General features: G+C 39.5%; 2 protein-coding genes across 2 annotated transcripts; one reads left to right on the forward strand and one right to left on the reverse strand.

The window, feature by feature from the left end:
- Positions 1–1,233: 1,233 nt before the first annotated feature.
- On the reverse strand, positions 1,234–4,435 carry LOC113143977 (uncharacterized). Its single transcript, XM_026329600.1, has 8 exons — positions 4,376–4,435; positions 4,206–4,253; positions 4,045–4,107; positions 3,857–3,901; positions 3,530–3,553; positions 3,133–3,390; positions 2,864–2,962; positions 1,234–1,894 (listed from the first exon to the last, which is right to left on the reverse strand). Exons 2-8 carry the CDS (start codon positions 4,249–4,251, stop codon positions 1,815–1,817), a joined length of 615 nt encoding a protein of 204 aa, XP_026185385.1. The 5' UTR covers positions 4,252–4,253; positions 4,376–4,435; the 3' UTR covers positions 1,234–1,814.
- A 2,526-nt stretch (positions 4,436–6,961) lies between these two features.
- On the forward strand, positions 6,962–16,153 carry rgs14b (regulator of G protein signaling 14b). The gene is given in 16 exon segments (XM_026329599.1): positions 6,962–7,100; positions 9,261–9,282; positions 9,443–9,594; positions 9,717–9,809; positions 10,343–10,486; positions 10,571–10,747; positions 10,829–10,907; positions 11,038–11,138; positions 11,356–11,574; positions 11,820–11,896; positions 12,253–12,379; positions 12,991–13,072; positions 13,837–13,889; positions 14,543–14,639; positions 15,049–15,251; positions 15,253–16,153. Coding segments are annotated over 16 exon segments (1,734 nt in total). The 5' UTR covers positions 6,962–7,055; the 3' UTR covers positions 15,316–16,153.
- Positions 16,154–16,523: the final 370 nt, after the last annotated feature.

Below are 16,523 nucleotides of genomic sequence, written 5' to 3' on the forward strand. Positions count from 1 at the left end.
AAAAATATTACTGACCAGAAAGAAATCACACAGTGGGCTGAGCTATCTGTGACATTTTGTTCTTTGAGAACTAGGACATTATAATGAGAAAAAGTACAAAATATTCTTTCCTTTTCCCAACTGGTACAATACTAGATTGATAAGCTCAGGAACATCGAAAATAATACAAGAAGGTAAATAAAAAGACAAAGTTTTCGAAGACGCTATACACCAGAATACTGCTGAAACCCTCACTGACATATTTCTGCTTTGATAGGAAAGAACACACAGTACATGTGTGCGCACCCTGCTCCACCCATCCACCAACCAATCTCCAGCCCCCAGCCTGTGAGAATTAATGTTACTTCATTTAGAAAAATAGCGCCGTTGATTAGCACTCCATTCATATAACGGTGCACCATTTAATGTGATTAGTCTGAAGCAAGGTTGCACAACCATAGACTGCTGACAAAAGAGGCGGTGTGGCTTTAAATATTTGATTGAAGTTGATCAATACTGCAGTGTATGTGTGATTAACTATAATTAAAGGGCATTATCACTTCCATTTAGATGCCTAATCATCGTTATATTATAGGCGAACACTTTGGCAAACAAAGAAATTTAGATAATCCAAACATTATTGAGCGCTGCATCCACTTACATAGTGTACAATACTTTTATACTTGATTTATACCTGGTGGTTATTACAATGAGAAACATGAGGAATCCTACAATATCAAACAAATATCAAACAGTTCACATTTGCTTTTGTAAATCCAGTTATTCTTGATCAGGTCACTTACCTTTTGAGCTTCTCCCATGGTGCCGTGCTCCCTGTGCCTTGGCTGGAGGGCTACAGCTACATTCTCCAGTGAAGCTCACACAGGTGTGTTAGCTATCCAGTTTAGCCAGATTAACTATCCAAAAAAGGTACCAGAAGCCTCTGTCTTTTTCCTCTTCCTCACACTAAACTTTTTGTGGGTTAGGTGTTATGCACGTATGTGATAGTAATGTCTACCTGGGCGCCAATTGCTCCTCACTGTCACCGTGGTGTTAGCAAGCAGGAAGAGGGGGAGGGTGGATGGGAGCAGGATTAGGAGGCCAGAATTAGCCCTAGTCGTCTATGTGAAGGCCACCCCAATTCCACCCTCCCCCTTCCTCTGTCCGTCCCTCCATCTCCACTTTGCAGTGGCTTTACCTGGATTATCCCTTAGCCACCTGCTATAGGAGGAAACTGAATAAACAGTCCTTCCTGATGCACTCACACACATGGATGTTAGTTATGAGGAGGGAAAAAATAAAGCTCAGACATATTGCCATATGGCTGAGGAGAAAATGCTGTTAATGCAGAAATACAAATACACTCGGGGCAGCATGAGGCTTCACAGTATGTATAGATCTTATAAACCTCAAAGGATTATATCATGTTGAAATTTAGTATTCATGTGCTCATGCGTCAACCCTCAAATCCCACATCCATCCCTAGCTTGGAGAGCAGCGGAAAGCATTATCATCACATATATCCATTACATGTCAGCTGCTACAAAGCCAGGCTGTGTAGTGCCTTCCTCTGAGTAGAGCATTCAGTGGGATTAGTTTTTAGCACGTCTATCTTGCGTCTGGATTAATACATTTCAAGGTTCTTTTACTCTACTGAAGAGGCCTTCTCTTCAGTAGAGTGTGGTTAAATGGTTAAGATGAAATGGGCAGTGCATAAGCTTGTAACCTCACACACCTCTGATCACACACAATTCAGTTTTATTTCTACATCAAATATAACAGGAGGAAATTATAAAGACAATATCAGTAATCGTTTTGTATGCTTTTTTTTTTTGTTAGAGCCTTCTCTGCGTAAATGGACCTGGGCCACCGCCCTGTTCAGCCAGTTCCCTCTGCCTCCTTTCTCTGTATTTAGCTGCAGAGAAAAACAGGATGTGTGTCACACTTGGTAACGTACATAAGAATTCTTATCTGTATGTGTAACATTAACAATCTGCAAAATTGAATGTTTCACAACTTGACTTTGATGAGACAATTAAAATCACACTCATGTCTGCACTGTTGTGTTGTGGCTGTGGCTCAGGAGGTAGAGTGGGTTGTCCCCTAACTGTACAGTTGGTGGTTTGATCCCCGGCTTTTCGAGCCCGCATATTTTGGGCAAAACACTCCAATCGGTGTGAGTGTGGATGATTGTATGTATCAGTGTGTGTGTGTGTGTGTGTGTGTGTGTGTAAATGAAGAGAATGGGAAAATATTCTAAAGTGCTTTGAATGTGTAGAAAAGTGCAATTTAAATACAAGTTCATTCACCATTAGGAGGAAAGTGTATCTTTGTCCAAAAGCAAGAAATTGCACATACCAGCACCTCGAAAGTTCACCAACTATGCATTATATCTAATTTATGCCGGTTATGTGCTGGTGTATTTCATGGCTCTAGTGCAGCAGGAGCAAAACTAACTGGCTTGTGGTTCCAGTTTTGTATTAAATGTCTATACATAACTCAACTTCTGCTTAAAGAGTGGGGGAGTATGTTTCCACAATGTAAAAATTGGCTATTCTGTTCATTTTTGTACAGTCCTGATGTTAGAATTGCAAATGTAACTTTTTGCTAAACTTTCTACATCTGCCCATTAAATATAAAACTACAAAACTACAGTTGTATCTATATTTTCATCTAACCTGTCATCTCTCTTTAAATATATTGTCTTCTCACTTTAAATTCATTCTTTATACACTAGGTAGTAATGGAGATCTACAATATCATGATCACTTGCATGTAAGAGGATATATTTGAGAGAAAGAAAAGAAGACGTGCTTTGGGCATTATCCGTCTTTGTAAGGCCTATTTGTCCACTAGAACAGACAAGCCTGACCCGAGTTCTTACCGTTGTCTCTTTTCAGCTTAAACTTCATAACCAGCCCCATAATTGTGACCAGGAGCAAAGCTGAGACACCGCAGATCACCAGGAGGACCATACTTTGATCTGGATGAGGACACACAAGACAATTATAGAGGTAGAAACACAAACAGAATATGAAGAAACATCCTATCATGGATCACTGAGGTGTTTAAGCAGTTCATTATTCATATGCTATGAGTCATTAAAGGTTTCTGCTGTAAAATCTGTTTAAAAGCATGGAGACGTCTACTTACTGTTTACAGTGACCTTGTGTGGTGAAGAGACGTAACTGCCGCACGAGCTATTCACATAGCAGGTGTACTGGCCTGCCCCGGATGTCAACACTTTTGGGAGATGCAGCTCACTTTTGTTTTGGCTTTCTAGGATTTCCACCCCATCCTTCTTCCACCCAAATATCAGAGTCACATTAGGAAGGTCACAGTCACACGTTAGAGTGATGTCATCACCTTCATTTACATTGGATCCAGTGCTCTTGATAGAAACCTGAAAGTCTGATAAGCACAAGACATATATTTAGGAGGAAGGAAGCAAATGTGCAATGTTAGGTAATAGTTTACATGTCAGCTGCTACAAAGCCAGGCTGTGCCAGGTATGTGCTACAGAGAAGTATAATGCATAGGGTATAATTACCTTTTGTGCAGTTTGATGGAATATCTGGGGACGATGGTAAATGAGGAAAAAAACATAAGTAGAGCCTGTCAGCAAAATAAAATATTGTGTAAAGTTCTAAGAATAATAATTGCACTACTCCTTAACATCTTCAGGAATGCACAAACATCTAGGATTTTTTTGATTTTATCTTATGTTTGCTATATTTGCTTGGTCCACATGCTATTATCACACACCACTGATAATTACAACGCCATACGGAAAAGTCACAGCAATTACTCTGCCATATGTAAAAGTCATGGGATTTATCTAATCATGAACAAGTGAGAAAAAAAGGAGGGCATTAACCGTTAATGCATGAAGCTTCTTCACCGCAGTGGACAGCACAAGAACCTATAGGGAAAACAGAGTTGGTGAGAATAGGATTAAAAACATTTTCCTTTGGATCTTGTCTTGTTAATTTACATTAGGTGATAGCAGATGCAGTATACAATGCCAGATTTTGGTCATCATCATAATTATTATTATTATTTTACCTGCCACTCCAGTAATGTTACATTTCAGACATTGGACAGGAATGCAGACAGAGCCAACACCAACTAAAAAAACAGAGTAGATTTCTAAAGCTGAACAGGAATATAAATAGAAGATTAGAAATGTGAGTGTATATAAATAAAATAGTAAAATGGTATCTTACCTATTAGGAAATGGGCAAGCAAAAAATTCAGAGATATCTCAGTCATTGCTTTGGGATTAGAATACATTGAAAGAGAGAATACATGAAAATAAGCCAACATCATTTAAAAAAAGAAATAGAAAGAAATCCTAAAAAAATGCTCATAATTCATTTTAATTTTTTAAATTTACCCTGTTTTGAAGGTGACGGATGCCCTGCTCTGCTTTGCCTGAGCGAAAGTTCTTTGCATCTGAAAGGTACGGCTGAAATGATCATAAACACTGATACCAATGCAAATTGGTATCCAGGAATTTAAAAGAAAAAACACTGCTGCTTTTTGTATGTTTGCTGGTGAGAGTGTTGGTAAAAATACCGCTGCTGTTGCTGTGTACTTTAAGAGGAGACCTGGTAAACGATAAGGGTTTTTACAGTGGTTACAGCTAAAACGAGAAGTGACAAAAACTAAAGCAGAAATAGAAATAGGAGACAAAACTTTGCTTATATTGACACATCATACTGTATAACATGACAAATGTCAGGGTTATCTTAGAATCTTAGAAATATATTAATGTCTTTTACTGAACTTTGTTTTTGCATGGCCTTTCATACAGTTTTTATTCACACAGCGGCCAGTAGAGAGCGCTGCTGTCATCCAACTTGTTTCTTGAGGTTTATCTCATTCAGCGTCATGGGAGGCTTGAACCATCTCACCATGCACCAGGAAAGAGGCAGGGTGCTCTTTAATACAAAAGCCATGGCTCAGAAGTAAAACTGCTAAAAGCAGTTTGGAGGCTTATCTAACCAGTTCAGACAAATGTTTATTTGTCTGGACTGCTAAACACACAACGTCCACATGGAAATAACTGGTTGGTGGATTCAAATCACCCCCTAGCCTCCTTACCACACTTTCATCCTAGTTAATGTACAATGTTGATACCCAGGCTCAATAGCCGCTGTGTTCTCTCGTTGCTGATTTGTGTTTTATGTTCCTGCAGCTGCACTGGGAAACATGGGGACCAAGTTGTTCTGTCTCACTGTAAACATTTTGTTGTTGACAGGGACATAATAAAAGGGCAGATTTTTAATTTTTAATTCAACCTCAGCCTTTTAAAGAGAGCACTGTACTGTTGTCAGTCTACTATTGAAAAATGGACCACTGACGTTAGTTCTCATTCAACCTTTATCTTATTTTCAACTTTGCAATCTATTTTTTTTTTCATTTTCAGTTTTTACATTGATCTTGACCTAGATCAGTGGAGACTATTTCCAGTAGCTGCTTCAGTCATAGAGCCCCTGATGTTTAACTTCAGTTTGTCAGCTATTCAGGATAACTATGGAAGTCCATTTCCACCACTGGGATGAAAATTGAAATGCTAGTTACCATAGTAACTAAATCTCCATACCAAAGTTGCATTAGGACGTTCAGTTCAGTAACATTACATTTATTAAAACACTTTCCCCTTCTTATTTGATATTTTAAATGCAATGAGCTTGCATTCTAACAGTGTGGTGCTCATGTTGTCTCCCATGGACTTATCATTCTCGTCTTATTTCTTCTTGAAAATCCTGTACTGATGCCACAGTGTGAGCATGAAACAAGGCCCAAATAGCCTAAAGGCGATACATTTTTGTAAACCGCTTTGCTAAGTGGTACCTGCTTTGCCCTACTTGCTTCTACTTTGCATAACAGCTTCGATATCAAAAGTAGAAAGAGAACTGCTGACACAGTTTCTCCAGAGAAATGATGTGCTCCCTTAATTAAAGTGTCCAGTTTCACCTGTGTGCATATCAGGACTCATTGAAGGTGATCAGAGCTGGTAATTGACTCTGACCTTGTGCTGGATTTTATTTTTATTTTTTTCATCCATAGTGTGTCTGTTTTCCTGAAGATGATCACTTTCAGAGGACTTTATCGCCGGTTCTCCTGCCTGGCAAAAACTGCAGCAAAAAAGCACTACAGGAAATATGACACATGGTGCAGGATGATGGCAGTTACTAAGGTGAGGGTCATTTCACACGCACAGACACACAACCTAAGTGAAGATCAAATGCATGCTTAAAAGTGTGTCAGTCACAATAAAGAAGTTGTACTTGTCACATACTTTGCATTGGAGGAAACATGCTTAAAGTCTCACACACATTTCTATTTGTAGTGTAATTATGCTGCTCAATTTCTATATCTAAAACAAAGAATACTCATTATGATGAACTTTGGATGCTCTGCGTTTCAAAACCGTGATAACATACCCCCCCCCCCCGGTCAAAATAGTGATAATGAATTTGGATTTTAAAAGCTTAAAACTGACTGAAGTAACTATCTTAGTTTGATGTTTGGTGAGTACCAGCAATTTTACTTAATTTCCTGAAAGTATAGTTTAGCTACAAGTGACAAAGCACTTTGAAAAACCTTCCGATTTTATGCTCCATGATTTCCAAGAAGAAGAAAAACTTAACTCCGACTGAAAAGAGAAGAAAAAACATGTGTTTAAGAACTTGTCAGATACGACAGACTTGCTGTCTAGATTGTATTGGTGATAGGTTGTAAGCTGTGTCAAGTAGCTCAAACACTGACTACATCAAAAGCAAAATAAGTGCCAGTATTGTCTGTGTTTCCACATCATACAGTAGAGTTTCTCAAGACATAGACTGAGAACAGTTTGATAATAGTAACCATACTTCCTCTTTTGTGGCTTGTTGCTATGGCAAGACTTCCTTTCCAGGAAGGAAGTGACAGGAAGACCCAAGTGATGAGTTTTTCTTTGTGTGTGTATGAAGAGTGCACATCATGTTTGGGTGGAGCACTTTATTGTGTCCCTTGACAGTGTGCACATCGCTTAAGACTTCTGCTTGTAGTCTGGTGTCTGGGCCGCCATGGCGAAGAACTGCAATGCTCTAGGGATTCCTGCTGGCCACATGGTGAGTCAGAAACAGTTGTTTTGAGAGTATATAGCTTCTGTAGCTGTAATTTCCAGACTGTGAGCATGTTTCTGTTTCTGAGGAATAAATATTATAATGAACAACAGTGTCTTTTTGTAAGACTTCTGCAGTCTGCCTTTTCAACCATGCTGATAGTAGTAACCTGACATCAGGGTCACCAAAATTAGAGCAGTTTACATGTGCTGGCTTGTATTATCCATCTCCAGTCATCAGCAATGCCAGAACCAATCAGGTTGTGAAGGCTGTGTAGCTGCAGTTAGTTGCTACTGAAAACAGACTGGGCCTGCCTGAGTCAGAAGCGGAAACCAAGCCATTCATGTTTGCCAATCTGTCGAGTGTAGGCTGAGTTGGCTTTGGTCTGCTTTTTGTGAGACCATTGCGTTTCTTGACTTGGTTTAAGTTTCTTAAAGGTGTGAAAGTGTATATAAAGCTGTATTTTGTTCAGGCAGAGAAGACTTGGACGTTGGTATGGTTTAAACAGACTCGGTGTTTTGCATTTTGTGGTATTGCCACTATTCCTGTTTTTGATCACAAAAGACGCTCACACACACAGTCTGTTTTCATTATTTGTATCTCCTTAAAAGGATTTGCAGAGAATTATAATCCTTCGGCATTGTCTCTGTTGCAGCGTATGAAACTGAGAGATGTAAGGCGATGGTGAATCGTGTGTTTTCACTGCAGTTTGTGAAAAACTGTGGCTGAAGTGTGTCTTGGCTTCTGAGAAATGTGACCTGATTTGCTGATATGTTTGTGCTTTTGGTGCCAGAACTTGAGCAGTGGAGCAAACAAGTGAAGAGGTGGAGTTACAGTAAAACATTCACCTGCAGAAACAGCCAGCCCATGTCACCCTTATATGGTCAAAGTCTGTCAGATATCCAGACCAGCTGTCTTTGAGCTGTTCTCAAGAACAGAATTACGAGAACACATTTGCTTTTGCATGCACTAAAATTTAGTCCAAAAAAAAAAAGTTTGTATTTTTTAGTCACACACTACATTTAATACATCTGAGCTAGATTTAGCACCTTGTACCTGGATGTTTGTTTCACATCACTGGATGCTGTGAATAAAAATGTTTTTTTTTTTTTTTTTTTGCTTACAATATGATATGTACCTTTCTTGGTCAATCTTCAGGTTTATTTTCATAAAGTTAGATCCATCATACACTCCAAGGCAGGACAAACCTACTTACATATACACATCACACCCACAGGTCTGTGGATTGTGGGAGGAAACCAGAGCACGCAGAGGAAACCCAGTCAGTCGAAAGCAACATGTCCCCGCATACATGGGATAAAAACCCAGAACATTTTTGGCTGGAAGCCAATATTAAGTAATATTTATTAAGTAATATTTCAGATTTACTGGATTGGTGAGCAGAAAAGCTTATATTTTTTTGTTCTTGGAACTGAACCTCTAGGATTTCACTTGATTTAATGTAAAACACACACTGTTAACCTGCTGATCCCCTTATCTGAAACACCCTCCTGGGGGCTTTGGTCAGTATTTTCTTTCCTTGATGCCCGATTGATGCCTGACATAAACACAATTCTCAGCACTGGATTTTGTGCAAAGGGTTTGCAGAATTCAAAATCGTACTGTTTAAACCGAAAGAGACGTAACCTTTGCAAATAAATGTGAATTTGTAAAAGCTCAAAGTTGAATGAGAGCTGTGTCACAACCACTTCCTGTGAAAACAGCTTTGGCTGATTGCACTACACTGTTATGTGGGAGAAAAAACAAAAAACAAAAAGCAAAAACAAGGCAGCTGGTGTTCGTTTCACTTACCACTTGTGTGCTTTCAATGCATATGCTGAAAACTTTATCTTTAGATACCATAGATTGTAATGCCATTTGTGTAGCTATGACTTATTAACATTTTTAGCCATGTGGTTTAAATCTGTAATTTTCAAAATGATGATATATACAGCGTATAAAATTTAAATACAGTTATTTGATTTTTATAATTTTTTTTTTTTGGTCAAGAGATTGAACTGAAAGTTTAATTTAACTACTATATGAGTTATCCAATAATATCATAGACATTTAGTCAGAAAGGTGAATTTAATCTTATCAGATGTTTTAATTTGTTTTAATGTTGTTGTAAATATCCCTGCCTTCTTTCTCTCTCTTTCTTCACAGAGCCAGGCAGTATCTGATGGAGGTAAGTCAATGTGAACACACCGACAGTCATCTGCATGTCACAGTCCTACAATCTGAACGTGTCTGTGCTTGACAGAAGAAAATATCTGATTCAGTCTCATTCTTGGGTTATGATTTTCTGTGTTGATAAATGGGCGTGTTGGTGTCTGCTTATGTTATAGAGTTGAACATGTCTACACGAGCCTGTGGAGGCAGCAGTTCCAGCCTTCCAGGGACTCCGAGTGGAGAGTCTGGCCCCGCCAACAGTGTGATGAGTTGGGCCGTCTCATTTGAGAACCTACTGGAGGACCCCTGTGGGGTCCGCTACTTTACAGTAAGTCACTCTCAACACATATACTAGTGCTGTATAATTTAATTCATTAGTTAATGCTCTCTAACAATCCTAACATTTCAACCATGATTGTCCACACAGTGTGTATGTGTGTTTTTCCACAGTCCTTTTTGAAGTCTGAGGTGAGTGAGGAGAACATTGTGTTCTGGCAAGCTTGTGAAAGGTTCAAAAAGATTCAAGCCACCAAGATGGATGAGGTATAATAGCAATTTTTACCTCTTTATATGGAGAATTAACCTGCCTATTATTTATTTATTATTTTTCAAAAATATGCTTTATTGTGATCGCCCTGAAACTTATTTTGTCATTATAGAAATATTTTTCAATTATTAAATTCTATTGGTAAGGAAAAAAGTGCAGAAATCGACAGGGTTGCTGGCTCTCCACACATCAGCCAAGGTTCTTTATTTGCTCAGCTCTGTACAAAATGAATTTCCTTTTAATGAGTTATTGATTGTATGACTTGCAGTGTGAATACCTGGAAAGGGCTGATTTAATTCTTGGTATAGGAAGCACCTAACATTTACTGAGCAGGGAGACTAAGCCAAGGAATAGAATATACACACACTGACTGTTCATTAGCTGGTTATTGAAAGCTAAATGCTCAGATGGCAAACAAACAGGAACTTTTTTTTTTTTTTAGTGGGGTGTTTTCTTGTTCATGTCTCAGTATGTTAGAAACAACAATGAGTAAACACGGTGATTCAATCTGAGGATGTTGTTTTTTCAGCTGAAAGCAGCTGCTTACTCCATCTACAACACCTACCTGTCTGACAGCGCTCCATGCTCAGTTAACATTGATGACACCGCCAAGATAGAGGAGAAAGACCTGGAACAGCCCACACCTGACATGTTTAACAAGGCTCAAGCACAGGTCTGTTTTATAGTCTATACTCATATTTGTTAAATAATACATTATTGGCTGGATGTGCATATCACTCATCCTGCTTTGTTTCAGATATTTAAGCTGATGAAGATGGACAGCTACAGGCGCTTTGTGCGCTCTCCTCTCTACCAGCGTTGCACTTTGGCATGCGTGGAAAGCAAACTATTACCTCAGCTCTCTAATGAGCCAGCCCGCATAGGATCCTGGGAGGATGTGGCCACCAGAAGCCCCACATTTGGTGGCAAAAAGGTAGATGGACTGTGAGAAAATGGATGGAGACAACAGGAAAGGGAAAAAGTGTGTGTGATAATTGTTTTCTGTCTGAAACAGAACAAGAAAGACTCTAACAGCTTACCAAGTGGGAAGAGCGCCTCAGAGAAGCAGCGTCCGGAAAGAGGGTCCTGGGGAGGTAGTGCCTGTCAAATGTCAGCTCAAATGTCAAATTAGGCCTTGAGCGTAGTGTAGTATATACAGTGACTTTTTACTAATTCTGTCCAACTCTATTCTTTTCTATTTCTTCCAATACCAATACATACTAGATGCATACAAGACCCAGGGTTTAGTTTCCAGGAAAGAGTCCCAAATGTCAGTCAAGTCAACCAGCAATGTGGAGCTCCACTCCCTCTACAGGCAGATGGAGGTCAGTACTTTTGTAAAGGGAGGGAATCTGAACTGTATCTGCTTTTGATTTACCAGAAATCCTTTTTAATTTATAGTCGAATAGGATTAGCACGCACATTAATGACTGAATAGAGTCAACAAACTGATAAAAATCACATTTTAGAGGAAAATCTGCCAAATGACTATCAATTTGAATTGTACATTTCTGTTTACTCTCGTCTTCGTTTGTGATGTAGAATGGCCGGTCGAGTCCACGATCTCCAGAAAAGGGTGGGGAAGTTGGGAGTCGGATAGGGGTAGAGGGGGGCTACTGCTGTGTCTACCTACCTGATGGCAGTGCCTCCTTGGCCCCCACACGTAACGGCCAACCCATCAAAGACATGCTGGCTAGCCTGTGTGAAAAGAGAGGCTTCCCACTGAAGGATGTGATCATCTACCTTCATGGCAAGGACAAGGTGCACACTTAACTGCTCTGTCTCGCCAGCCAAAGCTTCAAATCAAGAAATATCTTCTGCGCTGTACTGTTAACATTGTTTTGCAACAGGCAGCAAGACAAAGAAGGCTACCCTCTTCCTGTTCAACATCCTCTCGATCTCTCAGTATCTGATCTCCTCTCATGCCCTGTATTCCTTTCTGAAACTTATATTGAAGTATTGAGTTGACATCAGTTTAATTTGTCATCATTGCTTTCTTTCTACAGCAGCCCTTATCTCTGGACCAGGACTGCTCCGTGCTGAGAGATCAGCAGGTCTCTTTAGAGCTCAGGGTGACGTTTGCGTGAGTCAGCTATGGCACTTTTTACACTCCTTGACAGCCTAGCAGGGTTTCACAGCCACATTTTATCTACTGCGTTACTACTACTACTCAACATATTAGAGGGAGGTCCTTGTGTTTACAGTAGACGCAGAGATTGGGCAAAGATCATTTTTAATCATCGGTTTCAGTGAATAAGTCATTGGATAAGTTGCCAAATTAAGTCAAATTTAGATTTCCTGCTATGACATCATAGGCTGGCAGGTGTCTCTTTGACTACAGGCTCTGCACAGTCTTAATGATACTAATCAGCTGTTTTGTTGCATGCCAGTTTTGTCTTACTGCGTGAGGGAGGTTATCAAAATACATGTGTGTTTCAGACTGGAGATTGCCTTCACTGGTAAGACTGTGGGAATTGTGGCCAAGTCTAGTAAGACGCTGCAGGATGCTCTGTCTGTGGTGATGCAGAAGCACCAGCTCAAGCCTCAAGAGGCTGTGGTAACCATGGTAAGTGTGACCCACATCATCATATGCAGCCTGTGCTTGAATTTGTATTCAGATGAGTAAATGCTTAGCCTGCTATTTACGTCCATTCAGAGTTGGTTATTTATTTTTGGTTAAGTAATCTCTCAAACCTGTTCAAGCATATTAAAATGTAAAGTACTAGATGGACGCGTAATGACATGGGCAGAGTTGAGGTTGTAACTAACATCTCTCTGTAATAAAGTTATATTTCTGTGATTTAAACTCACATTATTGACTCTCCTGTACTTTCCATTGCTGCAGACTCACATTTTCTAATACACTACTTGTTACAAATCCTACCTACAGCTGCCACTGACAGGCAACATTTCCTATGTTTATGTGCAAGTTAATATTGGTAATGTAATGTTAATGTAATTATTGAAAACTATGGTATTTTGTTAGTGGAATAACTTATAAGATGGCACCATCTCACTAATGCATTAATGAATTATTTTTATTTAGCATATTGCAGTATGGTATATTTTCTGTGAGGTCTTGATGCTTCACTCCAAAAAAACATTGCAACTGATTGTGTCAGCATCAGTCTGACTGCATTGCTTATTTAGTTATTTATTTATTTTTGTCCTTTTTAGGTTGGAAGTGATGAGCCTGTGAACATGAGCGGCAATGTGTTCAGACTGGCCAATAAAACGCTGCGGCTCGATAACTCCAAAGGTTAATATGTTTCGACCTTTTTAAAAATCCAGTGTTTCACTAAATTGTGAATAATAAAGATTCATGTTGACATGATTTAATAACTACACTGCTCTCTCAACAGCACAAGCTGAACGCACAAGGCGAAAAGAAATCTACCTGGCCGCAGAGTAAATTAAATGACAGGCATATACCGTCTCTCCATCCACACTTAGTTTGGTTAGCTCTGCCTTCTTATTCATTTGGGTTTTTTTTTTAATGGGTCCTAGAAAGTTTTTCTGAAGAGTTTTTCTCTCAGATGCTTTTACTGTAGCTCCTGAGGGAGAGAGTCTTTTTACTGTCCAATTCGGTGCCTGTTTTTGTTGGTGTTCCTCTTTCAGGACTGTGGATTCTTTGTGTGTCTCTTTTAGTCCTTTAAGTTCTTTTCTATAGGGTTGAAATGACTAAGTCCATTTGGTCTGTTGAGTACTGTGTCACTTTGAGTTCACTCACCTCATTACCCAACTGCTGAGAGACCAGAACCAACTTCACTTTGGATCAGTGCTCCCAGCTTCAGCTCCACACGCCGCATTTAGGAAGAGGGAAATGGATTCGATTAGAGTAGCTGTATCCCAGGAGGACCAGTATAATGCTCGTCGAGAATGTTTTATCTGGCTGATGTCAGTGTTTTAATGCAATGGGGAAGTTAACTTCTATAGCACCGGCAGCAGACCTTTGTCTTTTGTACTGGTAGTAGTAGAACTGTTGGGAACTGATTTGTATTGTGTGTCTGTGTGTTTGAACAGGAAGAGACCAGGCCAGCATTTCCAAGGGCGGTGGTTCTGCCGCAGCCACACAGGTGAGGCAGTGTTAATGGATCACTAAACTTCAAACAGAAAACTTGTCATTATAAAGAAACTTCAACATATTGTTTTGTTGCTTAAACAGGTTGGCTTATTAGTTTGGAATCATATATACAGTTTTAGATGTTTTTGGTTTTAATGATCTAAATATGAATATAATGGTGCTATTTCAAGACCAGTGCTGCATTCTGGGACACAACCTTGGCCTTCAAATGATAATCATAAAAATCTTGTTTAGACAGACATGTATTTGGCTGCGTAGGTAATATAGATCTTTTTTTTTTCTCTCTCTTATATAGGGAAATACTATTGAGGATGTTTTTGTGCCTATGAAATGCAACACATTTTTGGGGGATTATTAACAGAAAGAGAATGCAGATGCTATTGATACTATTATTTTCTTTACAACATACGGTATAAAGCAGAAAATTCACAGACAACAGCACTTATGGTATATGTCTCAGGATAAATATAGTGCACAATAGAGTAACTGTTGTTTTGTTTAGAAGTCCAAGGCTGACACCCACCAAATTCCTTAAAAAGCATTAACATTTATCTCTGTTGAAATGTTTATTTTTTTGTGTGGTTTGTCTGGGGTTTAAAACCTGTGGAAAAGTATTTCATATATTGGAATCCGTTTTGTTCCCAGGCAGGAGCAGTGGGTGGAGGTGGTCTGGACACTCGACCATTACAGACAGACAGACCCAAGACTCAGCCCAAGCCCAGTAAGAACCGCGACATGGATGGTAGGACTTCTCAGCAGTAACTAGAAGGGTCGGTCATATCACACGAAACATCTCAGCGGATGGTATTACAAAATAGTAGAATTACTGTTTTCTGGATGACTGAGCTATTTCCATCTGCTGAGGAAGACTGTGTGGACTAAGTGGTCTGACAGTAGTTACCAATACACACAATGGAATGTACCAAAAAGAATGGCACATTAAATGTGTACTGCAATATAAAGTTGCATGATTTGGTCCATATAACCCAACCCTAGTATCTAGCCAGGACAGCAGTTTGATGAGGACTAAAACAAATGTTTTATGACAGTATTTTAATTTTAAAGATTTATTGTTCAGAAATAAGCTGAGACCAGTTATTGCCTACCTATTACCAGTTAATGTCAAAGTTAACATCCTCTTTCCACATCAGGGTTTCTGGACATACTGACAAAGGCTCAGTGCTACAGGGCTGATGACCAGCGAGGCCTTCTGACAAAAGAGCAGCTGGAGGTCCCTCTGTTCCTGCAGCTGCCCTCAGACCAGGAGAAGGACTCGGAGCAAGCTGAGCCCAGTGCATCCAGCTCTTCTACTGAAGAAGCCAAAGAAGAATTGGCGGACCAAACGTCATCACCCTCAAGTTCAGCTGGAGCAGCAGTGGAAACCCCTGTCTCTGCTGAGTCACAGTCCAAAGACCTAAGGGAAACAGCAGTTTGAAAGACTTTGATGTGTAAAATGCACATGGACATGATGGAAAAACTACACCCTCACACATCATGTTGCCAATCATGTGAAAAGACAAAAATTAGTCAAGTCAAGCACTTTTTACACTTGTTTACAAATAAGCTCTGCGACAACAGTGTGCCACCATCTCTGCTCCTGCTAATTGGCCTCTTGAGGCAATAGAGAATGAAGATAGATCATGGCAAGCATTCATAGTGTCATTTCAAAACACTACACATCCTTATGGGAAAATGTTTGCTATGGATTGTGTAACGCACCCAAAAAATATATAATGAGACTTTACTCATTTATGAGATTTTACTCAGTGTTTGCCCATGTTCTGTGCATGAAATGAATGTTTAAATAGCTTTTTCCTGATTTAATGCTGTACAGTTGGAGATGCAGTTCACGTTTGGTTTCTCCCAGTCTCACGCTGCACTCATTCCCTACTTTAAACCTTAAGCCACAAGATGTTTATTCACAGGATCTAGTGACCATCCAGAAGGTTTTTCAAGTGTTTTGCACAATTGTTTTCTTTTTTTTCATTTAAGATAATTAATATTTTTAATTGTTGGTTTTATTCTGTGTGCTTGCTTGCTATTTTCCAGCGTGTGTTTATGGTACTTAAATGCTTGAGTTTTCTGCAATGGCACTTTTGAGAAGCCCTGGTCAAGTCCTGTCTACCTGTCCCCTCCATCTCAGGGTTCAGCTAATTAAATAACAGTGGCACATTACTGAGAGAGAATCAGATGTGATAATCAAAAATATCCCAGCGAATGTTTTTGTAGAATTAAAAGTATTTTATGATGAAATCTCATCTTTTCTGACACCATTTGTTTCAGCTTTCAGCCCTCAGGGAGGAAATATTTTTGGATGAATCACTGAGGTCAGTTTCTGTCTTGACAATTGCTACGTGATTTGGTTTTTGAATGTAGTGCAGTCAAACCTGACTGCCCCAGTGGGGCGGCTGTGTGACTCATTCAGCATAAGTCTGATCTGTAATTGTGTAGGTGTCATTTGCAACTAGCTGTGTTTATATTATACATTTATGCTGTATTTATTGCTGTATCCCTCTAAAATGTTGTCATGTAACGATGTCATTTTTGCACAGTGACGGGGATCAATGCAGTGCTGCGATTGGCTCCTTATAAAGGCTTTGTAGCCAATGACCTGCCCCATCTGTCT

Source organism: Mastacembelus armatus, chromosome 10, assembly GCF_900324485.2.
Source record: "Mastacembelus armatus chromosome 10, fMasArm1.2, whole genome shotgun sequence".
Lineage (NCBI taxonomy): Eukaryota > Metazoa > Chordata > Actinopteri > Synbranchiformes > Mastacembelidae > Mastacembelus > Mastacembelus armatus.

Bases quoted from the DNA above. Each gene is read 5' to 3' on its own strand.
- LOC113143977 (XM_026329600.1), bottom strand. From the start codon at position 4,251: ATGACTGAGATATCTCTGAATTTTTTGCTTGCCCATTTCCTAATAG. The intron at 3,902-4,044 runs GTAAAATAATAA...TTTTCCCTATAG, and splicing joins TAACATTACTGGAGTGGCAG to GTTCTTGTGCTGTCCACTGC. The intron at 2,963-3,132 runs GTAAGTAGACGT...GTCCTCATCCAG, and splicing joins ACACAAGGTCACTGTAAACA to ATCAAAGTATGGTCCTCCTG.